Source organism: Anguilla anguilla, chromosome 2, assembly GCF_013347855.1.
Source record: "Anguilla anguilla isolate fAngAng1 chromosome 2, fAngAng1.pri, whole genome shotgun sequence".
NCBI classification, from domain to species: Eukaryota; Metazoa; Chordata; class Actinopteri; order Anguilliformes; family Anguillidae; genus Anguilla; species Anguilla anguilla.
The window spans coordinates 41,047,352-41,074,681 of record NC_049202.1 but is presented as its reverse complement, the minus strand read 5'-3'; the positions used below and the strand labels follow the sequence as shown (position 1 = coordinate 41,074,681).

General features: G+C 41.0%; 1 protein-coding gene across 5 annotated transcripts; it reads right to left on the bottom strand.

The window, feature by feature from the left end:
* Window positions 1-469: 469 nt before the first annotated feature.
* Window positions 470-26,793, bottom strand: LOC118220890 (serine/threonine-protein kinase BRSK2-like). Of its 5 annotated transcripts, none has more exons than XM_035405305.1 (19): window positions 25,253-26,793; window positions 23,967-24,061; window positions 22,688-22,773; window positions 22,320-22,460; window positions 17,822-17,938; window positions 16,802-16,835; window positions 15,494-15,562; window positions 15,018-15,164; window positions 14,363-14,394; window positions 14,011-14,175; window positions 11,614-11,711; window positions 11,145-11,295; window positions 10,964-11,024; window positions 8,557-9,163; window positions 8,130-8,178; window positions 7,905-8,028; window positions 6,649-6,859; window positions 6,299-6,388; window positions 470-6,139 (listed from the first exon to the last, which is right to left on the bottom strand). In XM_035405305.1, exons 1-19 carry the CDS (start codon window positions 25,338-25,340, stop codon window positions 5,928-5,930), a joined length of 2,577 nt encoding a protein of 858 aa, XP_035261196.1. In that variant the 5' UTR covers window positions 25,341-26,793; the 3' UTR covers window positions 470-5,927. The 5 variants fall into 5 exon arrangements, with proteins under 5 accessions (XP_035261196.1, XP_035261195.1, XP_035261198.1 ...); XM_035405304.1 differs by having other exon boundaries at window positions 11,145-11,298; window positions 25,253-26,747; XM_035405307.1 differs by having other exon boundaries at window positions 8,557-8,836; window positions 25,253-26,744.
* Between the last annotated feature and the right edge of the window lie 537 nt (window positions 26,794-27,330).

The following is a 27,330-nucleotide window of genomic DNA, read 5'->3' as shown; positions in this document are numbered from 1 at the left end:
CTGTGGTGCGATAAGATGCTCTGGCTGTGCATTTCCAAATGGCTAACAGAGAGTGCAGCAATGAGCTTTGATGAACTGGGGAAAAAGGGAGAAAAATATTTAAAACTAAAATTTTATGGTCTCAATCATCTCCATTCCCCGAATGTACATTCTGATTACGGCTTGTAGGCACCTTTTTCTTTTGACTTGTAAGAAAACATTTTCATCTTGTCGCATGCTCTGCCTCCTCCAACTTCCGGAGACATACCCACCCAACTGTTCAGCTGTTGAGCGTCACATGGAGGACCAACTGATGAATAAGTGCAGATAGGTGTCACATTCTTGTGATAATGAAATTTAAAACTGCATTGGTATTGTGTCATAATGGTAGGCACGCCAGTAGACACTATCAGACATGCCAGTCTATGACAAATTACAGAAAGAAAATACAATCTGGGTGAGTAAACCTAAAAAAGAATACCTCAATGAGTTCATCCTTTTTAAAGTTTATTAATATAATCATAATAATGTGATATTTATTTTTCACTTATGACCATAATTGTTGTCATTATTATTCATTTTTAATCACAGGCAATAATAGTAATAATAATAGTGCACTTTATCTTTATAATATAATACAGACATTTCTTTTTTAAAACATTTTTCATTGTTGTTGTTTTTTTCAATTTTAATAGGAAAACCTTGTTCTACTGTGCATGGGGGAAATAAGAATACAGTTTACAATCTTAATTGGAATCATCAATAATGATAAAAGTAATCAGAATGTGAATACAGTGAAGCTGGAGACTCAACATATGATTTTATATTTGCTGTATACAGTGAATGGACAGTTGAGTATTGAGAGAGCGTTTATCTAAAAGCAGCAGAGAGTGAGAAGACAGGTGTATATAACCAGTAGGGACATGGTAGGGCACTGAAGATTGGAGGCAGGATGAGGTGCTGAGTGAGGAAAAGTGGTGGTGGTGGTGGTGGTGGGGGGGGGGTCCATTTTGAATGGCCCAGTGGATGGCCAGCATGTTGATTATCTTCATTAATATTTACACTCATTATACAGAGTGCTCCAAAGGGTGTCATTCTAGTTTCTCCATCTTCAACCTTCCTCTCTTTTGACAACCCCTATCCACTATCATATACTTACCTCAAAAATGTATCTCATGAAACTGCATATGCATGCATATACATACAAACACATTACCCCATACACACACACACACACACACACATCACTGGTTGGACACTGGAAGGCATACCTGACTTATATATAATGAGCTCCATAATGTTTGAGATAAAGATATTTTTTTCTTGATTTGGCTCTGTACTCCACAATTTAATATTTGGATTCAAACAAATCACATGGTTAAAATGCAGATTATTTTGCACAGCTTTAATTAAATGCTATTTTTGTACATTTTGGTTTCACCATGTAGACATTACAGCACTTTTTATACAAACACCCCCAATATCAGAGCACCATAACTTTTGGAACAAATGGGTTCACAGGTATTTCTGATTAGTCAGGTGTGTTTAATTGCTTCCTAAGTACAGGTATAAGACAGCTCTCAGTACCTAGTCTTGATTCTAGGTTTTCAATTACCTCTGGAGTCTGTAATTGGCATTTGTCAACATGAGAATCAGAATTGTGCCAATGAAAGTCAAGGCCATTACTGAGAAATAAGAAGAAAAAACAGCTGGAGACATAGGCCAAACCTTAGGTTTACCAAAATCAACTATTGGAGCAGCATTAAGAAGAAAGAGAGCTCCGGTGAGCTCAGTACGACCTCTACAATTGATTCCCAAAGAATTCTCACCATAATGAAGAAAAAACCCCAAACACCCATCCAACAGGTCAGAAACACTCAGGAAGCGAAGTGTGGAGGCCAGAAGGAACTGCCCGAGATCCACAGCACCCCCCCCCCCCATCTGGTGGCAGGGGTGTTCTGGTTCAGGTATGTACAACTACACAGGTACTGGCTCACTTCATTAATGAAGACATTAACTGGTCTTCATTAATGTCTTCATCAAATGCTGATAGCAGCAGCTTCTGAAGTGTACTCAAGCGTCTTATCAGCGCAAGTTCAAGGTAAATGCCTCAAAACTCATAGGGAGGAAATTCAACTTACAGCAAGACAATGATCTCAAACACACTGCTAAAACAACAAAGGAGTTATTAAAAGTCAAAAACTGGAAAATTCTTGACTGGCCAAGTCATTTACCTGATCTCAATCCAACTGAACATCTGTTTCATATGCTGAAGAGTACACAGTATTAAACATGATTACTTTAATGTACATAACATTATTATGTCCCAAGCATTATGGTGTCCTGAAATGTGGGGGGGAGGGGGGCTATGTATAAAAAGTGCTCTAATTTCCACATAGGGAAACCAAAGTGGATAATTAAACAAAAGCGGAGAATGTGCACACGTCATTACATTGTTTGATTACAGATATAAAATTATGGAGTACAGCGTCATATACAAAAAAACATATACACAGTGTCTACTTATGTCTTGGTCCATTAGCAAAATTAGGGGAAGCAGAGACCTTTTACATACATTATGTTCCTGAACATGTTCTTCATTATTTTTGACAAGTAACAAACATGTCAACTTTCATTCAGCAGCAGATTCATTTTTACTTAATAGTGTATAATGTACACATTCCAGTACTTTAGTGCACTTCACGTGAATTATTTTTCTTTCTTTTTTAAGAAAACTGAGATATACTGCCATAAATGAGTATATAATGAGTACAACATAACTGAATATAACATCCATAAAGGTAATGGTATCACACTAGATGCAAGCTAGGCAACAGAAATCAGCTGCTGATGTGTAGGCCTTATTTTGTATTCTAAATATAATATAAATGCCATGTAGGCGTGTTTGTTAATCCTGCAAAACAAAAAGAAATTCAAGATAATTCTAATATTAATATTAAGGTGTGTGTGTATGTGTGTATATATATGTATGTATATGTATGTATATATATATATATATATATATATATCATATACATGTATATATTCTACAGTGAAAGCATTTTGTTTTGCTTTTGTTGATAGTTTTGACAGGTGATACACCCATAAGCATGCAATAAAACATTCACCATGGTACAGTGTAGAATATTTTTCAGCACCACAGCTTGCAGCAACATGCCATGATGACTATAATAACTAAATTATCTGGCCAGTCTCCCTTAAAGTGCATGCAATCACCAACTGACGTCAAACAAAAATGGTGCCCATTTGTTTGTATGTACTGGATACATTATGGTACAGTACTGTTGACAAGGAAGCCCAATGCACAGGATACATAAGAGACAGAAGAGAAACTAGAATGAAGCCTCTGCTTTTAGTGTCATTTTTGCATGTTGAAGCGTTGGTCAAATGGCATTGTGGGTTGTTTGCGTGCATGTGCGTGTGCGGTAGTGGGGGGGGGGGGGTAGGTGGGCGGTTGGGGGGGGGCTGAGGGGCAGATGGAAGATAGCTACTTTGTTCTCCTGTGTACAGTTCTGATGAGGACAGTGCATTCCAGTTTTGAGTCCCGTTTCATGAGAAAATGTCCATAGTTGACTGTGGAATCATCATATTACGTCAATGTAAGAATACTGCGTAAATATGTGAAAAAATCTGAAAATCACTCAGTTATTCATATCCATACTTCTGGACTTTTTTTCTTGTAACAATCGGTAACAGTACTACAATAGTAGTCCATCTGTTTGTTCTGAATATCTTCCAGTATTCTTTTCTGTTACCATTTAGAATTATTTTTTCCCAGAATTTCTCATTCTTATTTAGATTCATTTTCAAAGTTTATTTTAATGTGAAGGAAAATAAATGATTGAGTGAAACTAAGGACTGAAATCTGAAAAAGACTGACAACTTTTGTTGTTTTGAAAAGATTTTAAATGTGGCTATCCGTTTTCCTTCACTCTGTTTTCACTGGCAGTTTTATCTTCCATTCTGACGGTGATTTCCAATTAAGCATTCACTACCAGTGGCCTCTGTTACAGATTGCGCCTCATTCCCGAGGCTACTTTTCTAGTTATTCTTCCATTTGTTCAGCTTACTGAATTCAATTATCTTTCTTCTTCCATCCTCCTCTCTAACATAAATAAATAAAAGAAAGCATTAAATAAATGAATAAGTAAATAAATAAATAAATAAATAAATAAATAAATAAATAAATAAATAAATAAATAAATAAAAGTGTAACAGTTTTAGACATTCACTTGGTTAGATTTTTTTGATCGTTCATTCGGAAACTCATTAAATTTCTTTGCTTTCACAATCACAATGAAAGTCAACAGAAAAGGGTGTTGAATTTCATTTTGAACCTTCTCTTTTTTAAACGTGCAGTTTTTTTGTGTGTATTTCTATTATGAAGAGTCACTGTCTCCAGATTAAATTTCCATTATTTTTTGCGTGAGCACCACAATTCCATCACTGAACGCTCAAGGTTTCCTTATTCTTCACATTTGTCATGTTTTCTGTCCTTTTTTCAAGCTTCAGGTTGAATGGTTCACTGAAAATCATGCTCCGCTGGTTGATTCAGTAACATTGGGGAGACTGATCACTATCGTAGGTCAAGAGAGTTTTGAGCTTGCATCTGATTTTTACTTGCAGAGACACTAGCTAAGATTCAACACCTCTAAGCTTTGTAGCTTGTTCAATTGTATACAGGTTCCCACAATTTTTAGACCCTCCTTGATTTCATTGTACTGACCTCACCTTCAGGCATTTCAGTCTTGGATTTTGGATATAAAGGACAAATTGTTCCTTAACATTCAGTATTTTTTGTCTGATCTGCCGCTCTCTTTGCTTTGTTGGAACTACTTCACTCATTCGGACCTCATAGTTTGACTTGGTTCAAATTAGTTACTCAATTTAATTTTCCTGCACACTTACTTATTCCATTCTTTGAAAGAAGGTCATTGTATCAATGTGTAGTATTGCTATCTGACTCTGACTGACTAGCTTATGCTTGGTCTCTATTTAAAAACTGACAACAAATATTAAGAATTATTTAAATTAGCTGAAGGGATAATTGCCCCTCATAAACTAAAGGTCTGATGATATGATAATCTTTTTGATGAGATATCACCACTGGCAATATCACCACAAGTTTCCAAAATCATGTTTGGTTCTTCACTAAAATACCAATGATTCTATCATGAGAGAAAAATAACTGAGGTAAGCTCCAGATCCTCTTGATCTCACCATTGTAATTGTAAGCTTTTCCATTTGTTGTAACTTCTGATCTGTTCTTCCCATTTTCCAACATGTTACAGGGCTTTCAAGATTCTTCCTCTGAGAATTGTAAGATTCAAGTGTGGTGACAATAGCTTTAGCCAATGGTGTTTCAGTCCATTGCTTGGTACAATGGAAAAAAAATTACAATTTCTACTTTAAACCTTTTCCATGGCTGGAATTTTCTTTTCAGTTAGATTTTTTGCCCCTTCGTCATTCTTTGTTTTCACATCATTTCTGTAATCTTTGGGGTGGTTTCTCTCTCCTGTTTCCAGTGGGTTCTTTCACTGAGACCTTCTGGTTTGGATCCTTCTGTCATACAGTTTTCCTTTTTCCTCCACGGTAGTTCTAAGACTACATTGAACATCATTGATTGTATCATATTTTAACTTTCCAGAGGTTATGGTTTCTCATTAAGAATAGCGTTGCAATGCCATCATCAAATTTCTGTATTTATGTTATTGGTTTTCTTTCCTTTGAGGGATGAAAATGTTTACAGTGACCAATAGACCATCATGTTTTGTTGAAATAAAAAGCATTATTTTGTCATTGGGGAATTATGGGTTACTTTTGAATTTACTGAAGAATTTTCACTTTGATCATTTTTGTCTCACTTTCAGTGTTGTTTAGGGTGAAATTGTGACCCGCTACAGTACTGACTGGTTGTTGCGGTTTTCTCAGGGTTGAGACTGCGTTCCATTGGAGGACAGGAGTCTTGTCTTGTCTTTACCAGACCCTCTGCGCTGTAATGCACCTCCGCTTCCTCCTATTCCCCCTCCGTCCCCTCGCTCGCCCCACTCGCCCCTGTCCCCTCCACCCTCTGAGCGACGTGAGTTCTGGCGGGTTGGGGTGCCAGGTGGCCGAGAAGACAGCTGCCCATTTTTTTCATCTGATGAGGAAAAAGAAAGGGGGGAGGAGAGGGAGGGAGAATTAGAGAGAGACGAGGGAGTACAGAGTTAGAAATAGGGAGCAGAAAGAGAGAGAGAGAGAGAGAGAGAGAGAGAGAGAGATGCTGCACAGCACAAGCATGACTAATGTGTGGACTCACCAGCAAGCGCCTGCACAGAAGGTTGGTCGTGAGTGCTCAGCAGCTGGGCTTGAATGGTCTCCACCACTCTCTTAAACCTGCGACTGGGACCTGCAGAGAGAGACAGAAGGTAAGGTGCAAGCATGCGCACACACACACACACACACACATACTGGAAGCAAAAGTAAAACTCATAGAGAGGCAGTGACAGAGAGAGAGGTAAAATAAGATAGGACCGATCAAAATGAGCTGCCATTGTGTGCTATTCCCAGGCCTACTTTTTAATACCATGCTATCCTAGCTATTTTTAGCATATGCAGCAAGCCATTCACCCAGCCATCACACATCTCTCTCTCTCTCTCTCTCTATACCTGATATGAGGGTGAAAGTCACACTGTAGATGCCCGTCTCCCTCTTGCCCTCCCTCTCTGCCCTCTCTCTCTCTCGCTCCCTCTCTCCCTCAGAGAAGGCTATGTCCACTTGGAACTTGACAGGTTTTTGGAAGACGGAGGGACCACCAGAGGATTTGTACTCTGCCCTGAAACTGGTCTGGGAGATGACACTGTGACTGAGGGAAGGAATCTGAAACAGAGAGACAAAGAAAGAGAGGTAAATAAGGTTTGAGATCCTGCAGCATAATTACCCCGCAGTGACTCAGGCCCACTGTACACACTGGAAACACGCATGCTGTGTAAACTTACAACTTGGTAATACTACACTCATAAGACAGCAATGGCAAAATGAGGAAATGTTATTGTGGAAGAGACCATCTGGTTATGTGTGGTCTTCTAAAAGGATGTGTATCTGCCGTTTCCCAAACTTTTTGGTCCAATGTTGACAGTGCTTGGCCCACTTGAGTCTTTTCATCTTGTTAACAGCACATAGCAAGGGCTTTTTCTCAGATACACATCCTTTTAGAACAGCAGATTGTAGTTGCCATTTCACTGTAGTCAGGGGAACTGGTTGCATTGAACTCTCTAGTTGCATTAGGTTCTTCCTTTAGTTGTGCAGTTTTACGATGGTCTCTCTTGCTAGACAACACAAGACATTTGTGTTGTCTAGCACACAGATATCTTGTGTGGTCTTCCTGGTCTTCTCCTGTTAACATTTCTGCCCATTAGCTGGACCCTTCTGAGTGTGTCCTGAATACTGCACCTGGAAATCCTAAGCTTCTTTTCAATTTCTCACTGGGAATAACCTTCTTGCCGCAATGTTTACTTGACCCCACATCTAACCTAAGTTCAGACCCTTAAGTGGTGTTAACCACAGCCCAAAAATAGAACAGATAATGTGTGTGGAAATATCATTGTAGCAAATCAGGTAAACTTCACAAACATATTTGGGAAACATGAAGGGTGGAAGGGTAAGCAAGCAGCATCTGAACCCCCCGCCCCCGCCCCCCCCCCCCCCCCCCCACGTACTGGGGGGGTTCAGATGCTGCTTGCTTACCCTTCCACCCTGCATGCTTCCCAAATATGTTTGTGAAGCAAGATGCTGCTTGCTTATCAATCAGAAACACATTATATACCAAATATACCACATATATATTAATACAGCTTCAAGCAGTAAGAAAGAGCAGAGCTAGAGCGACAGATGACGATGGACAGAAAGTGGCAGATATACTCACTGAGAGGAACGCGTGGACGATGTCAGCTTTAATGGAGCTCAGGGGCTTGTCTCTGATCACCACAAAGATCTGCTCCTCCTTCTCCAGACTGATGAAGTTCCCAAACCAGGACCTCTTCGCCAGTCTGAGGGAAACAGAGGGAAAGAGGACAGGTACGTGCTCATAATCAGTTCTGCCATTGTTGTAACATTTGTCATATCTATTGTGTATGCTCATAGTACTCACTCAGGACTGGACTCTGGCGTCAGGCTGGACATGTCCTCTGATGTTGGGACTGACAGGGAGAAGGAGATGGTGAGCTAATACCGTTCTCACATTTTCACACATTACACTGAACACTGACACAGCATGTGAAAAGCAAAACAGAGCCAGACCCACCTGCAACATCTAAACAGTACCCATTTCTTATAGAGTAGTCCAACATATGTAACATTTACAGCAGTCCCTCTGCAAACTATGAAAGTCGTGACCAAAAATGCAATTCTCTCTACAAACAGTACAGTATTTGTGGACTAAAATATTATCAATATTTCATTGCAGTCAAAATGTCTCCATCAAATCATACCAAACCTTCCCAGCCCACATAAGAGACTGAATAAAAGAACATTTTCCATAACAAAGCTCTCCCTCCCTGAAAGTTCAGTTTTCTCACCCTGTAGCTTGCGTCGATGGAATCGTGGAGAGCCCAGCAGGTTGTTCTTGAAGGAGTTGAGGCGGGTCCTCCAGTGGGCGGAGCTACTGGCCGCCATGCCTCCACCACCCCCAGGACTGGAGGGTGGAGTCAGGGAGAGGGAGCCCACGCCCACTCCCCCGCCCTCTGCCCGTGAAGAGGACGAGGAGGAGGAAGAAGAAGGAGGGGTAGGAGGGGGATGCTGGGGGTGGTGGACAGGGGTACCAAGTGGGGTGGGCAGCGGAGAGCCCTGGGGAGTGACCTGTGACAGAGTGTTAGGATGGGCAGAGTTAGGATAGATAGTTTTGGTGACTGACTTGAGAACGGAAGGAGCAGGGAAGAAGAAAAAGCGAGGGATGGGGGAGAGAAGGGGCGAGGGGGATGGGGGCGGAGGGTTGTGGAGCGGGAGAGACTTCATGGACTGAAGGTGAGGGCGATCAGAGGCGGCTTTAGAAGGTAGAGTTTGGGTTTTTTGGTCGGGTGCTCGCTGGGCTGCCCGAGGAGTGGTAGCACTTCCAGGTTTAGGGTCCTTAGACTGGGTGGTGGTGGCAGAAGTGACTTCTGATTGGCTGAAAGTGAAGACGGGGCTCTGATAGGGTGGGGAAGAGGGGGATGGAAGAGGAGAGGGAAGATAAATGGAGAAATGGAAAGAGGAATGGACGTGAGTAATGAATTATGACTGCAGAGCATCAGTCTTATGAAAAATTAAACATATGGAAGCCACCACTGGATCAATGATTATATCGTCATTCGTGTGTGCTTTTTATTTACAGTAATTGACTAGGTTTTGTATAAAAGAAGAAGAAGTCTACTGTATGTCACCCCTTCAAGTTATACAATTCCCAGTAAGGCCAGACAGCTTACAGTATTTTTCCCATGCTTGCAGTTTCATCATGAATATTTTTTTTTATCTTATGTCTTGTGTACATTACATTACTTTAAAAAATGCTAACAGAATCTAAACAACAGAGAGCATGTCATATTTAATGACTGTCTCTTATAAACATCACTGGTATTTCCATCCTAGGAATGCTCACACTACATCTGTAGTCAAAGGCTATGGTCACAGGGTGTCACACACTAAATAAGCCATGCCTAAAGCCTAAAGATGATAAAATCAAATCAATTTGATATTTTTGCACCAGTCACAGACTGGCTTAAAACTGGATTGGGAGACTCTGACAGTCTCATGTTAAACGACTGCCAGAGGAGGGTGTGCAAAGCGATCACGCAAAGACTGGAGATTTTCGTTTGATTTCCTTAAGATCTTGTCTAAAAACCCTGGTACTGTACACTAGACATAACACACATGCCTGTTCCCAGCTTCTTTTCTCGCAGTGTGTTAGTTCAGAGGTTACAGGTATAGTACGTTCAGGTTCCCTGTGAGAGACTGTGGCTGGGTAACCTCCTTCTGACAGAGACAAAGCCCAGCTTCACCCCACAGAGGTGAATAACATTATCCATGATGTGTGATTTAACAAGAGGGCACTGTGCATCTCCCCGCTTATCCTCTCCACAGGACCAGATTACTGAATTACATTCTTTGCAGATTATCTTTTCATTCCGCTCATTGCATGAGCCTGAATCTGGATACTGCCCTACTTTATCCAACGGGTCCTGTTTTGGCCTTTCTTTTGTTCTCTGATAAATGCTGAACTGAATGTACCCAATCACACATTCATTCCCAATGGAGACAAGAGTTGAAAACTGTTAATTTGGTTCATTCGGATTTTGGTTCTCATTTGCTAATTTTATTTTGACAACTGCATACCTATGGCAACTGTGGTAATCAGTGTGACACTACCAAGAAGTGATATCAAGAAGCCAAGAGTTACATGACAGAATGTTCCCTTAACTGAATGCAAGTCTTTAAATAGGTAGCATGAAACATGTATGAGTGGAATCATCATAGGAATCATCCAGCATTGTAAAAGAACAGAGGCCAACTGAAAGAGCTCAGAATGTGAGGGGTGGGATTTGGCATGTGTAATGACTCAGAATGGGACAGTATGGGTGTAATGAGCATTCTCAAAGAACAGTAATCACAACACATCAGAACAATCCAGACAGAAGAAAACTGCATAAATGTGGCTTATTATGTGTACTTAAAACATCCATTCATCATTATTAATACAAAAGGCATGTGCCTTTTGTGTCATTTTAAACATTGCAAATCACATATTTATAGTCTTATATTGAAATAGAACAATTATCTGATTAAAGAAGAACATATGCTTAACATTAACACTGGCATCTAGTATAACTGTAACAACTATGTTTATGTTAAAACATTAGTGCATGCGTACAGTGGATCTGTCTATTCTTAAGAAAAAGCACAAGTCACCTGTAGCCTGGTTTTGCGCACACGTAAAAGCCAATAGTAACCTACCCTGGGACTGCTGAGGGGACTGGAGGAAAGTCCAGTGGAAGCTCCGCTAACTGAGCGAGACCTGGGAGAGAGGCAGAGGGGGAAGTTAAACCTGAGAGAGTGTTTGCTGTGCGGCATACTCTCGTTCACTCAGCTCATCGTGCCTGCCATGCAGCAGCCTCTCTCTCTCTCTCTCTCTGACCTTTGGCTGTGTGCTGCAGTGTCCAGAGCCCGGCGGGGAGGCGTGGGAGAGCCCTGCTCCGTGACGCTCAGCACCTCCAGGCTCTTCCGCTCCGGACGGCAGCGGCCGTGCCGGGTCAGCATCGGGGAGTCCACCCGCTTCCGCGGAGGGTCTGCTGATATGTGGAGAGACGGCGTCAGGAAAGTCTGCGGCCAGGAGCGGACCCACCGCCATTTTCATCAAACCCTGTCCTGCTGCATGTACCTCCACATTACATAACCATGATTAATCAAAGAAAGTTTTGTTTAAAGGCTGGTTGTTGGTAACACGGGGGTCTCAGACCTGTTCAATGGGAATATAAATGTTACATGCAGTCGATGACACAAAACCAAGGCCCAACCAGTCCTTTTTATATGATGGTCATCAAGGCTGGAAGAAAGGCCAACTGACAGAGAGAGTCAGAGACACAGAGCCAGGGGCTGCCCCTCACCTATGTCGTTTCTGGGGGGCAGGTCTTCATCCTCACAGCTGGGGTACCGCTCTTTCCGATCCAGGAGGAGGTAGTAGATCATCTTCTCCTGGTTGTCTCTGCAAGAGACAGAGAAACTTGTTTGACTTCCCTACTTTTATTTAAAAATATCATCCCATCCATATTTTCTTACAAATAAAGTCAGCTAAAAGCCAAGTCCTGTGATGGTCTCTTAAGTATTTCCTGTCATTCATGTTAACACAAATTTGCATGTGCATTTATGACATACCGTCAAAAAGTGTTCCGCACACAGTATGTTCACATGCTACATCTGATACCTTGCATCTGACTTTTTCGCCAAGAGCCAAAATGTAAAGAAGAAGAGGATGACCCTTAAAATATAATGGGCATTTTTGTCTGTGACACTAGACAAACTAAAAAAACCAGGATTTTGTCAGTAAAATTAATGCAGCAATAGCAGAAAGTAGACTCGTCTCAGGCCGTGTTGCTTTCCTGGTGCACATGTAGTAAATATGACTGTGCTTTTTGTACGACAGTGCTTACCTTAAGCCCAAATAAAGTTCAGCCAGGGCTGGAAGTCATCTTCGCAGCTTAATTTCAGACCAGCTAATCAATATGTCAAATCCAGGCTGACTACAGGCAGATGTGTCCAGATATTCTAGTTGTTATTACTTTGTTGAATGAAAAATTGAAATTGTTTTCTCTCACATTTGTTTTCCTTAAAATGACTATTCGGAAAATGGTACCGTGTTTCTGAAGAAACATTAGCGACAAAAATCTATAAAACATAATAGCAATTGAGTTGTACATCTGAAATGTATTTCTGTTTCAACCACTTGAGAGAGCTCCTTAATAATTTCGAAATGGTTGTGCTGTGTGCTTTTTCAGACAGAGAATTTAGCGACAGATACAGGTGCTATTTCATTCTAAGCCAGGGTGGTACGCGTTTGCTCAGACGAAAGCTTATATTTAGTCAAAACACATCCGCTTGGATTAACATGGTCTAATGATTTCATTTTTTTCTGAACCCAAGGGGAAATCCTTTTGTGATACATTTTAGAGTGCTGCCGCCTCCCCTCTCATATTCTTTGGAGTATGGGGAATGGCCAGGCACTGTTTAATTTCAGCTGTGGAACACTCATCATGTCTGCTATTTTGTAATAAGGGCCGCTGAACTCTTGTATATTAAGGGCAGTACACATTCTCACTGGTTCAGGGAACGGTTATTAAAGAACTGCTGTAGCTACAAAACCACCCAATAGTAAATCATTGACTTCCATTAGCAAGTACATTTAACCCTATTTCAAAAGAGCTCATTTAATGTGAAACAACATTTGAATGCCAACTGCATGCAATGGCTGCCACCTTAGAAAACATCAGCTAGAATGATGCTAGAGGTTGAGACAAACATAGGAAGATTATATTTTTGTGCCTTTAGTTTTTATGCTTCTTTAGATTTTTAATTAACTTCCATGTTGACCACAGTAATTAGTAGGAGTGAGACAATGCACTCAGTCCACGGCACAATTAGTGTCCTGTTTGCGATATCATATTCCCATTGTGCAATATTTAAAAAACCTTAATCCTTAATATTTTTATATTAAAAATTCCAGATTTGATACCTTTTCTCAGAGGCATTTTTGTAACAATGTCGATTCAATGTGTTTTGCATTCTTCAATTGCTCCTCTATATAGAGGAGAGTCAGTATAAATGTAACACATCATAAATATAACACGGTAAATAACTTTGGTACACTGCTACTACAGTAGCCATTTCAGGGTGTACACATGCAATTCAGTCCTCTACCAAGTGCCAAAAGAATGGAGCAATTTGACCACCTTTGTGGGAAAGCTGTGTTCTTTTTTTTTTGTTGTTTTTGAGCGCGGTAAAAATCTGTTCCAGAAGTTAATTTTTGGATATAAGGCATTAATTTTATTTACAATAAATCAAATCATACATCATTTTAAACAGTCATCTGTCCTTGAAAGTTTAGTATGGTTTTCTGAATCAATTTTAGCAGAAATTGTTTGCTAGGTGACCAAAAACATGATGTCCCTGTCGGTATAAATGTAACCGCTGTTACAATTACGTCACCTCTGAGTTGCTATAACAAACAACGTGATTTTTGCGGTTATATGTTGTCAGACATGGAATTCACCAGTTGACTGTTCTGTTCTAGTTTATTTTAACACACCATATATGATACAATAGGCCAGCGTGTCACAACTTTCAAATCAGGCAACTGTCATTTACATTAAAACATAGAAGAGAAATTACTTTTGAAAGTCATCATATATCATACAACATACCAGCATGTCAACTTTCAAATGCATAAACACTGAAACATGAAAAAGGACCCTGAGCACTAAAGAGAGAGAATGAGAGCGAGCACTCACTCTTCACACTGCAGGTCCCGTGTGAGTTTTCCTCTGTCTCTGAAGCAGCCCAGAGAGTGCATGCTGTCCAGCACGTCAGGGTCCAGCTCCGTCAGGGACAGTATGCGGCGCACACACACCCTCCTGGGGGGCGGCTGTTCAGGACAGGGCTCGTTCCTACCCCCCCTGAAAGTGAGTGGGGGGGAAAGAGAAAGTGAGTGAGAGAGAGACAGAGAGAGAGAGAGAGATATTACTGACTGACAACACACCTTGTAGTGAGAGCTCATGGATATATACATATTGTTGGCAGGCAAATTAACTGCTGTAATGTGCAATGTGCTGAGTAAAATATACAGGTGAAAGATTGACTTACTGATACCAGGTGTGCTTTTGTATTGCTTCAAGCTGTGGGAAAGGAAGGGCAGACAGAGGTATTAACACAGTCTGTATGCACAGAGATGCCACTGACAGATACATGGTACAGGTTGTAATTTGTGCAAACGCCGACACTGACAGAAAAGTTACATTTTATATGAAGGCAGATACATGAGGCACCAATGTAACTCTTCTGTTTGTGTACATGCGCCTGTCACTGCGGTTTTCAGTGCACATCAAACAGTTACTGTGAAAAGGCATTAGTTATGTGTGCCTTAGTGAACTGTCACAGTAAAAATGCACCCATCTCAACAGAACATTATTAATCAGACAGTCTCTACCTCACAATGTTAGTCAGCCTGCAAAGTAGTGACTGTGTTGATCAGTGAATTATTCCCTGTGTCTGTGTGTTCCTTTGTAGGTGAGTGTATTAATGTCTACATGTTTTCCTCAGTGTCAGTGTTTTCATGTGTTAGCATGTTCTCCAGTCTGTCAATGTATTACAGTCTCAGTGTCCCTCAGTGTGTCAGTGTCCCCGTTTGTGTGTCAGTGTATTAGTGTGTCAGCACATCCCTGTGCGTGTAAGTGTAACTGTGTGCCAGTCCCCCTGGGTGTGTAACTATTTCGGTGTATCGGTGCTTGTGGGGACGCACTGTGAGCCTCTTGTCTGGGTTGACTTCGATCATTCCCCTGAGCAGGGCCTGGCAGTCGGGAGGAATGAAGTGGGGCATGTGGAACACTCCGCTCTTCACCTTCTCCAGCAGCTGCCGTAGGTTGTCATGGTCAAAGGGCAGAGCACCCTGTGGAGAGAGGACAGGGAGATCGGGGATGGGAGAGGGGTGCGGAGAAGCGGGAGAGTAAAGACACGCAGTGGGCAATTTGTACCGATGCAGTGGGAGATATCACGACAGAGATGGAGACAGAAATGTGGACAGGGATTGTGTGAAAGAGAATTTAGCAGACTGGCTAATGAAAATGTATACAAAGTTGGAATGTAGTCACCGTACGAAAACGAGACACAGAGTCATTATAGGAAATGGCTACAAAACACCGGCAGGTAGACAGCCATTGGAGGATACAGTGAGATGCAGGCAGACAGATCACACGGAGGGCAGAAAGGATTCCTCACCACCAGCAGCGCAAAGAGGATGACCCCACAGCTCCACACGTCAGCCCTCCTGCCGTCATACTTCTCACCCTGCAGTGAGAAGTGTACGCACCGGTCACGCGCGGCGGGCCACGGCACAGCCACGGCCAACGACCCACTTCTCCATTCAACATCAGGAACCCAAGCGCTCGATGGATTAAACACTCAGAAATAAATGCCAGTAGAGGGCAGTGGGTCTACAATGCTAAAACTCTTAACATTATTAAGGAAAAGGGAAGTGGCAGCTCTCTGACAAGATCGGTAAACAGGAAAAGGAGTGAGAAATTGACATAATATAATTATCAGTTGAAAACAATTGTCAGTTTAAATGTTCCCTGCCTCTCTGTATCTTTCTCACAGGCCATCATTGCCACAAATGTAGTGATTACAGCTGCCTTGTCAGTCACGTTGCTGACCCCCTGCTAAAAGGTGATATACCTGTATGTGGCAGTCGGTCCGCCTGAGAGGCGGATTGGTCTCGGCTGCGCTGGCTGGTGGAGAGAGCACACGCACCTGGGCTGCGTTAGCTAATCAGCCCAGGTGCTTAAAGGTTTGCTGCTCTCCACAGTTCGGGGCCAAGACCGGGAGCTAACACAGAGAGTGCAGTTATGATTTCCGTTTTGTTTTATTTTGAGCACTGGAAAAAAAAAAGCAATCCTCAGCTGGGATGCTGGAGGAGCTGGACCTGGCTGGGAAGGCGGGTCAGCTACAGAGCAGGCGAACTGAAAAGTTGCTGCTCTGTTTTACTTTCTTTTGTCTTTGTTATTTTAGCTTGTTGTTTTAGTTTAATGTTTTTGCCCCGAACCCGTGAGGGGGAAGGGTGAAGTGGTTTGTTTATTTTATTTCATGTTTGTGTGTGTGCACTCTCTCTCTCCATGTGACAGAAACGGTGTTCCCTGGTACTGCCGCATCTCCCCTCCCCGGAGTGTCACACTGGTGTGTGACACTGTATAATAGCCACAACTCATATAATGTGCAGTATGCATGCTGTGTAGTACGCTAAGTAGCTGGGCAGTATGGATAGAAGACTGGATACCAGGGCAGAAGTACAACAGGACATCACCACTGTACCCTTAAGCATTTTTCTGATGCGTTACGCTAAAAAGGTAGCTTAAGATTAAATATGCGACGTAATGTAAAATCATGGCCCTCATTGCATAATCTAAAGTTTGCTTTTTAAATTCAACTGCACCATTTGAGCAAACAATCAACCTAAACATAATCTCAAATATAGCTGTAACTGTAATACATTTCACAAGTAAAATCCACAATTTATGTCATGCGACTTACTCTGATAACTTCTGGACAGGCATAGTGTGGGGATCTGAAATTGGTTGAAACAAAACACATGTATGTAAATAGGCACATGGGCTTGATTAAACGTCCCTTGTTCTCACAATTTCAAATACATACCTCAAAAAAGAACTCGTATTAGGCTTGTGAGGTTTTCCTGAATGTTTTATTTAACCAATAGTTCCATTCTCCAACACCAAGACAATACAGGACTTTCTGAAGCCATTTGTGAAGCAATCAGCACCTTACAGTATCTTAATAATTTCAATTAATCAATTAAATGGCACAATTGTGGTCTACAATCAAGACTGATTCCCTGAACCAGTTGTTTCAAGGCTGGGCTACAACAAAGACCTGCATGCAAACCAGACATTTCCCAGACAAGAGAGAACACCCTTAGTTTAGCACCCTTCGCATCAACAAGTTCTTCATTTGGCTCTTAATTGTATAATTAGTTGCATTCTTTTGACTCCTTACCACTAATCACTGCAATTACAGTTGCTACAGTGATGCCTTGAGGATAATGACTGAAATACAGGTTAAATGGGCGACATAGCTCAGGAGGTAAGACCGATTGTCTGGCAGTTGGAGGGTTGCCGGTTCAAACCCCGCACTGGGCGTGTTGAAGTGTCCTTGAGCAAGACACCTAATCCCTAACTGCTCTGGCGAATGAGAGGCATCAATTGTAAAGCGCTTTGGATAAAAGCGCTATATAAATGCAGTCTATTTACCATTTACCAAATGCTTTCCAGGTCTCATGTTCACGAAAAACTCATGGCCCTGATAATTATAAACATATAACTTCAACAGCTTTCTTCATCTTGAATGTCAGGAACTAAACAAATGAACAGTTTCACAAGTACACTTGCACATGCACATACATACACACACATGCACAAGTACACCTACACACTCACTCAAGTCACTCAAATTCAAAAACACACAGATTCGAAAAATTCTTATGAACAAGAAAGTGCACCAACACACACACGTGATGCACACGCAAACACTACTCACCCACAGCTGGTCTCTAGAAGGCTGTCTCCCACCTGCAGTGAGGCCATGCCGAAGTCAGCAATTCGGATATTATTTTTCTCATCTAGCAGAAGGTTCTCAGGCTTCAGGTCCCTGTGGCTGTGGACAACAACAGAGAATGCATTTGACTCATTCAATGTTCCTCTCTCACTAGGAGGATCAGCATATGTGTCACACCAAAAACTGTTCTCTCACTAGGAGGATCAGCATGTGTGTCACTCCCAAAACTCTTCTCTCACTAAGAGGAACAGCATACGTGTAACACCTAAAACTCTTCTCTCACTAGGAGGATCAGCATATGTGTCACACCCAAAACACTTCTCTCACTAGGAGGTTCAGCATGTGACACACCCAAAACTCTTCTCTCACTAGGAGGATCAGCATATGCATCACACCCAAAACTCTTCTCTCACTAGGAGGATCAGCATATGTGTCACACCCAAAACTCTTCTCTCACTAGGAGGATCAGTATGTAACACACCCAAAACTCTTCTCTCACTAGGAGGATCAGCATACGTGTAACACCTAAAACTCTTCTCTCACTAGGAGGATCAGCATATGTGTAAAACCTAAAACTCTTCTCTCACTAGGAGGATCAGCATATGTGTCACACCCAAAACTCTTCTCTCACTAGGAGGATCAGCATGTGACACACCCAAAACTCTTCTCTCACTAGGAGGATCAGCATATGTGTCACACCCAAAACTCTTCTCTCACTAGGAGGATCAGCATATGCGTCACACCCAAAACTCTTCTCTCACTAGGAGGATTAGCATACATGTAACACCTAAAACTCTTCTCTCACTAGGAGGATCAGCATGTGACACACCCAAAACTCTTCTCTCACTAGGAGGTTCAGCATATGTGTCACACCCAAAACTCTTCTCTCACTAAGAGGATCAGCATGTGACACACCCAAAACTCTTCTCTCACTAGGAGGATCAGCATACATGTAACACCTAAAATTCTTCTCTAACTAGGAGGATCAGCATATGTGTCACACCCAAAACTCTTCTCTCACTATGAGCATATGAGCAATAATGCCAGACCTGGCTAACAACAGTGCCAGGATAGTGAGTAAAGATGCAACTTCACTAAAGCACCATTGCAAGTTCATTGTGCAAACCAAGAAACAAAGTACAAATTCTAAATATATACAGACTACACCCCTAACAAGCCCTATGAAGAGACATATAAAACCATAAAAAAATCAATCTAACCCAAAGCCATAAAAATACCATCGTTTGCATGGTGCAGTCTGAGGAGATGGGCCATCGGACTCAATTATTCTATTGTCCTGACCACCTCGGGAAGTTTGCTCCTCCACTGCGGGCTCAGTACAGACAGGCATCATAACTGGAAGAGGCAACCATGCTGGAACGGGAGAGCTAGTTGCCTTGAGGCTGTGGACTGGAGAGATCTGGCCAGGGTGTAGGGTTTAGCAATTGATTTGGTTTGTTAAATCTTCCTGCATTTTACAAACCAAATCCATAAATGTCGAACAATGTGTATTTTCTGTTGTCTTTCGCATGATCTGCCATTCAGAGTCTACTGCATGACACATTTCATTGTGCACAACTTGTGCATATGACATCATTCACAAGACAGACATAGACAGGCATCTATGATCTCAGAAACCTTTAAGCTAAATGCTAAGACTGACAGATGGTTGGCAAAATCTGTTGAAAAAAAATAAGGGGCCAGATGAGGTAACAGATGTGGTAAAAAAAAATGTGGTGGGTGGTGAGTGATCACAGTAATGATACTTATCATTTATAAAAAAAAGAATGTGAAAAAGAATGATGAATAATAATAGAGGATTACTGTTTAGCCACAGTTCTTATATTGTTACACAGTAGCAGACATTTTTGGGCTGTAAGCAGCATTATAGTTACACCAAATGGCATAATTCAAAATGCAAGAATGAAAAGGAATGTATACTTCATTAATGCAATGCAATAATTGATACTATTCAGTTAATATTAATTAATGCAATGTTGTATGTAGACATATACTCCTGGTAGCTTGTGTTCAAGATTTCTGAAAAATGCGTTGTACATAATAAATAATAAATTCATAAAAAAATAACTTGCGAGCAAAACAACCACAGAAACCACATTGATGTTAGCATGTGGCTTTTAACGTTGCTGATCTAACATTAGCTACGTCTGATATAGCAATTTTGTCTGCAAAAAATCGTCACCATTAGCATTAATCAAATGATCTTACAGAGCTCTCACCGCTGGCATTTGCACCGGGACACTTTCTCTTTAGGTGCTCTTCCACACATGTTGTACTGTGCCAGGCTAATGCCCCTTCGCACATTTTACAATGAACATTACCGCTCCAAACGTCCGAGAAGAACTCCCATATTTCAGGTGTTTTTATATGCTCTCATTGGCCTCCCTGACTTTGTGCTGTCATGGTCAAAGGCATCAGCCCACGGTAAGTCACAGGTGTCATGAATCAGGCCACTGCTCTGCAGTAGGATGCCCTCTGGGCGACACGTAATTTGCATACAGGTGACAAAGCAGCCAAATAATACAGAATGTGGTCCTGCATATCCTATCAAATATAAAGTTGCGTGCAGATTTCTGCGCAACGTCACAGCTGAGGTGCACACTCAACCCCAGAGCGGCATACTCATTATTCCAAAAAAAAAATCACGATCAACTTGATAGCAGAAGCTGAAATGTATGATGGAGAACAGTTATTTTACATTACATATATTAGTTACATCAACAGTGTGTCCATGAAGTATGTGGTGCTATGCTGTAAAGCTATGTTGCCTCCCATCTCATCACATATGCACTCAATTCAATGAAGACAGCTTCAGTACAATTTTGCTACAACCATACATCTGCTGTTTTGAAGCAAATGGAGTCAATGGCTAGCTAGCTATCCATGACAGAAAACATACTGTGAGACATTTTTCACCCAGGACCAAATTGAATTTTAATGCTAAGTTACGCAAATGAATGTAACATAACACTGGTTTGCTCCTGTGAATGTGGGATTCCCAGCTGCCTAACTAGCTACTTAGCAAGCTAGCTAACAATATATCGATAGAAATGGACACCTGTGATTTTAGCAACCTAGCCACAAGATCGAAAAATTAAAATGCCTTGCTGAGTACATATTCATGTTGTAAAGAAACAGGTTGATCTTAAAGGGGCAATAGATCATTTAGATCCCCATCTGGTGTCCACAAGGGAGGACTGTAGTCCCAACCCACAGCATGACACCACCTTGCTAACTGCACTCGATCAAACCTCCACCCACGCAAGAGTTTGCCAGGTTCTCTCACAACCCGTGTCACTGAACACAGTCTGATTGGAAGACGGCTATTGCTGTATCCAAAATGTCAAGTAGTCCTACGTCTGACAAGAAATGAATATTTGCACAGAAACTTTTCAATATATTATGGCAATGCAATAGCTACACGGCTAGTGATGTGATTTGTCCTAGCTGTGTGTGATGTTGACTATGCATGTAAACTAACATTAGCTATGATAGAAGTGGAAGCAGCACTATAATTAGTACAGTAGTGGTAAAAATCAAATGTTAAACATTTCACAGAGAACTGAACGACTGGTTTTATTGTTTATATTAAATACAGGGTGTTGCAACTCATTTTTATCACCAATTATTTTTTTCCAGTTCGTAATTCTCAATTGATTTCATAGGCCTGTCCTTTTACTGTCATTATTTCCATCAATTCAGTTATATGCAGCTGAGCATGCAGTTCACCACATAAGCTTCATATTATTGTGTCAGAGGAGTAAAACAGATCCAGAACTGGAACAGGAAGACAACGGGCACCCAATTAAGCAGAGGATTTGCTCTTGCATGATGAAATGGGGACAGCCCTGCCAACTGCATCCCTCCCTTCCTCAGCAATGCTTCACGCTTTTATGCTCTATTCAGCAAGGCTACCTGAACTGGCAAACCCAGGATTGTTACTAGATGATGGGGTACACTTTCTGTCAAACAAATGGTGCTAAACAAAATGATTAAATCGAAGGCAAGAGAATTGTGTACAACTGACTTTATTGATTGAACTGACTTCATTGATAAATGGCTGAGTCATTAAGCAAGCACCTGACGCGACCAGCACCCAGTGCTAAACAAACGGAATGCAACTTCAAAAACCAAGTCTTATGCTCCCCAGTGGTCCCACTCATAGACTGCAAAGGGTCACATTATCTTTCCCAGAATGCAAGTCAAACTGATTGTCCAACACACAGGACATAACACTTCAAATAGTCTGACTAGGGTCAGTTTCCAATAATAGCATGTTTTTTTTAACCAAATGAAGCAATGATCATTTTATGAAAAACAAGACATCAGTAACACATTCAGGATGTCCAATAACATATTTGCTCTGCTGAATAGGGACAATCCACTTTGTAAACAAATTACCTCTTTGAATAACAATACAAAAATGAGAGCACTTGACCATGTATGCGCTATGTCTTACCAGATTGAGTGACTGTGACAGAAATCGAGTGCTGAGATGATCTGTCTGAAGAACTTTCTGGCCTCTTTGGGTGTCAGCCTCCCTTTCTTCACCAGGTAGTCAAACAGCTCCCCTCCTGATACATGCTCCAACACCAGGTACCTGAGGGGAGGGGCAGGGGAGAGAAAGGTCACAGCAGTGACAACGCGTTCATTCATAAATAAACCCATTTTCAGAAGCCCAAAGAAAACCTGAGAATAAGACCCAAGCAGAGATCAAATAGGAGTTGGTACTGGTATACAGTCACCAGAGTTAACAACACAGGAATGACAAAAATGGCAGTCAGGACAATTTGAATGGCATTGGTAAAGCACTGGCAACGTACTTACAGGTATTTGTTATTCTCGTATACATCATGCAGTTTCAGCACATGCGGATGTTCTATGAGCTTCAGAATAGCAATCTCCCTTTCCACCTAAACAGGAAAAGAAGCATGAAAGGGAGGGAGAGGGGAATGAAGAGAAAACGAGACAAGGAGAAAAGGAAAAGAAATTCAGGAATCCCATCACAAAACAAACCACCTTCATTTGCAGCACGGTCCCAGCTAGTATTCCTTCCATCCTCCCGCAACTGTTTCTCCTGAACACTAACGCTACTGCATTGCATCATCTCATTTACTCGCCGTCACGTTCTGTGATTCATAAAGCTGAGTCTTTCACAGCAACAGCTGAAGACAAACACTTTGCAGAGTCACAGCTGCAGTTTTCCACTTGGGAATCAAACCCATGAACCTCAGCTCCAGTGCTCTGACCACCACTCTGCCTGCTGCATGTGATTCCACAACTGCTACTGGCATAAATGTGGCCATGGGTTGTTTTAAAGCAGAGATTCCATCCCTGTGCAGATAACAGTCATTATCGGTGCTCAAAGGCCTACTGTTGCTACTGATAGCATATCAAGACTGTGCTGCTGCCAGAGCAATCTCTTATACATTTTGTGGCCACTTTGATTATTGCCAAACCAATGTAATCAAAAGGATGACCCAATGCTATAAGCAAGTACTATACAGTAATATGGTAACAGTAAATGTGAGGAAACTGCTACAGTCAATCCTCATCCAGACCAATTCATATCTTCTATAAAGTAAAAAGTTAGCAAGACATCTGCAGATGCTGACAACTTCTCTCAACAGTGATAATATCAACAAGAGTAATGATAATGCTGCATGAGACACAAATTCTGAAGACACCAGAGATAACTGAGCTAATGAAAGAATGTATTAAATATCTCAGACTGCAAACCAAGTCTTTCAGGGGGAAGCAATTAATATCACAACCAATGCACATAAAACACATTTATAATGGTGCAGACATTCTAACAAATAAGAAGTGTTGCACATCTTGAGCAAAAAACATATTTATGCATAAGGTAATACATGGGGAAAAAACAAATCAGACATAAGCCAAACTGATCCACACACTATTTAATTAATTAAAAATAACATTATCTTAATTTGTGTTCTGATTTTTTCTTTCCCAGATACATTACCAAGAGGAATTTCACGTAATTTAATATGGTCTTTTCCTCTCAATTAGTAGCAGAATATCATGGCAGTCAATCTCTGAATGATAAAGTGTATAATATTAAATATATTTAAAAAACCCTTACCTTCATAAGCACAGACTCAGATAGCTTCTCTCTGTTGACTATTTTGATAGCAACCTTCTGTCCTGTGATACAGTGAACTCCGAGCTTAACCAAACCTAGATGAGAGGCAGGAAGTAATAAAGGGAGATAAAGGATCAGAGTGGAAAGAGCAAGCTGCAGAAAGCCTTCGGGCTAGCTAAATATGCATTGTATGTTCCTTCATACAACAAAATGGAAACAAGACCAGGTCAAAATCTAGTATAGGGCTGGACCTCTTCGGCCGACCAATGGTGGAACTTCATCACTCAGTCACTCAGTCAGTCACAGGCATTCGCGTTTGAAGGGCTGGCCCCGCTGTTGCGGTCCAGCCAAAAAGACTAAAATAAATACTGCCATTTGATCCATACAAGTGCAATCACAAAATTTATTTCAGTGACCTTTTTATATTTGTGCTGATTGTTAACCATTTAAAATGTCCTGCTGCCCATAGCAGGTCCCTCAGAGAGTTCATGATTCACCAGGTATATTTATTTGCCTTTGGCTATAGCCTACAGTAAAATGTCCAGTGTTAATTCAACTCTTAACAGATAACATTTGGTCCCACTCTGGAATGTGGGACAAAATGTTAGCCACTCTACCAAAGAATTCACACGCTGGCCTAGTGACTAGCCAGACAAAATATAATAAGCATACTGCCTTCATAACTCCAAAAGCATCCATCAATGCAATGCAAGGCTACTGTCTAAATACAACCGTATCTGCTTCCAAAACTGGACATAGAGAAAACTTCTGGAATTACTAAAAATCTCAATTTTAGCAGGCCTATTAATAATCTTGTCAATAGAGACAGATACACATGTTGTATATAAAAAATGCCCAGTTAGCAAGTTATAAACTGAAAACTACATACTTTCAACAAAGGGCATAAACACAGAAATGCACATATACACACACAGAGTGGCAATGATTAACTACATCATAATGCAGAAAACGATTCATTCATACAAACTTGCGCCCACAGACAGACACAGCATTACAAACAGTGTGTATGCTACTAGAATGTTATAAAATGTGTACTATTAAATCACATGAATACATTCCTATCTTAAATTGTCAATTTACTTAAGTCACAAATGTATCAGTGCTTCAGCAATGCTTAATATAGCAAATGAATATCATCTGAAAATACAATGTCCGATATAAATCTGTTTGCTTTCAGACCATTTCCTTTTGCGGTTTTTCTTGTTAGGCTACCTTAAATTCACTTCAATACTATAAGTTAGTTAATAATAACAACCACTTCTTACCTGTTTGTCCTTTCCCCAGCGTTTTCTCCAGCCGGTAAGGCCCAACATACTGAGCCGACTGACTCCCTGATATTTCCTTACTGGACATACTGTACGTGTATGGTTAATAGGCTTGTAAATAATTTTACAGTAATATAACTTAACTACAGTATTTTCAAAAGGAATTTATAACTGTCCGTCTTGTACGCGAAACGGTAACGTAAAGACATTACAAATCGAAGACAATAATAATCTACAGTGAGAGACGGAGAATGGGCTTGTAGTAGCAGGCTACTCTTCAATTTTGTGGCCTACCCTTCACTTCTCATATCCAATATTGAAATTATAACAAGTATTCTCGGAAAATGTTTGCTCTTATTGATATCTGCGATGTTATATCATATTGCGGTTGGTGAAAATCAGCAGTAAGCAGTAAGATAATAGTTTTGGTGATTAAATGAATGAGGGGGGCAATGAAAAGAAGGAGGAAGGGAACGGGGAGAGGTAGAGGGTAGAGGTATAAACGTTTGGTAATAAATGTGTGATAAACAGAACACAATTCAAGTATATTTTACGACAAGTCCGAGGAAATAAATAATAATTATTGTTGATAATATATTGGAATCTCGAATTATTAATATAGGCTAGCCTACGCTCACAACCGCGTCGGCGTGTCGCGCACAAACCCAGTCCGTCTCCGCCTCGGAATTTTAAATACAGTTTTGTTTTAAATAAGAAATCAACACCATAAGCTACTTAAAAACGCTGTTTTAGTCTACAGATGTATCTTCAAGCCTCCCTCCCTTCCCATCACCTCATTTCCCACTCCCTGCTCTCTATCTCACGGCTTACCAATGCCCATTATTTTTAATCTGCATCGAATCAACAACCGTTTAAAGAAACTATTAAATATCGTGCAAACGATACACACTGTATCGTTTCACAGGTCAGAATCCTGGTTGTATCTGCCCTTTTATTATGACAAAACAACTACCATGTATCTATAGCCTACTATGCTTTCTATTTCGCTGTCTGCTCACGATAAGTCTTTGTCAATATGTAATCCTTATAAACTTCCTTTCTGGTGTACAGAAATGTATTTCTTCAACTAGGCCCCGGTCAATTGGTTTCGTGGAGGAAAAACGCGTTTCTAGTAAAACAAGCATCTTTAGCATAGTACTCTCCCCCTCCCTCTCTCGCTTGTTCCCTCTCTCCCTCCCTTCTCTGTCTGTGTGCATATCACAGCATCTTCTCTCTCTCTTTCCCCGTATCCTCGTTTGCCGGTCCCGGGTTCATTCATTCAGCGTTATCCTTGTAAAAGGTAGCCTATAGACTATTAATTGCGCTTCTCTGAAAATCGTTCTGTTTGTATTGAGGCCCTCGAAAACGAAGACCTCCTGCCTTTCAGTATCCGCTTCTTCCCGTAATCGGTCTTTTCTCTCTCCTCTTCCTTCTCATCCGATACGAGCAACATCAGCATCCGGGTCCCACTCCCTCTCCATCCCTGTCCCCTCCCTCCCTCATTTTCTTCAGATGCATCTGACTCCGCATATAGCATAGTCTTATGCTCTCAACTTTTTTGTTTTCAAACCTTAGCTATGCTTCATTTAGCACATATCAACATAACAATGATTTAAATAAAATTAAATGCGAGGAAAGACAACCCATTTTACATGTACGTGGCATTTTATTTGCTTAAAACACTCAAAACAGGCGTAAATGTCTAGGGTTTTACAGGAGTTTGCCACTCTTATGTAGGTTACTATTTCCTCTTTCTGGATTATGCCAAAAAGCACATTATTCTCTTTGTGTCTCTGTTTATTTTATATTATACAATGATATCGTTTTCTCGTGAATATTTTACCACCAAGAGATATTTAAGGAGGACACCACACCCATGGGTTCAGAACATCTTAGTTCTTGTGGGCATATGCATGATCTTCACTTCATAAAAACCAAGAATTGACATTGAGTGTCTGAATATTATATAGAATAAATTATGAACTAGGCATTGTTCATTTATACAAGATAAGGTTACGGTACATCTAAATTTCATCTGTGTTTTATGCTTGTAATCAAATCATAGGAAGTACTTATTA

Coding starts and splice junctions, on each gene's coding strand:
- LOC118220890 (XM_035405304.1), bottom strand. CDS start 25,340: ATGTCCAGTAAGGAAATATCAGGGAGTCAGTCGGCTCAGTATGTTGGG. Junction 22,774..23,966: donor CTGAGTCTGTGCTTATGAAG/GTAAGGGTTTTT, acceptor TTTCCTGTTTAG/GTGGAAAGGGAGATTGCTAT. Junction 14,395..15,017: donor ACCCAGACAAGAGGCTCACA/GTGCGTCCCCAC, acceptor CCTTTCCCACAG/CTTGAAGCAATACAAAAGCA.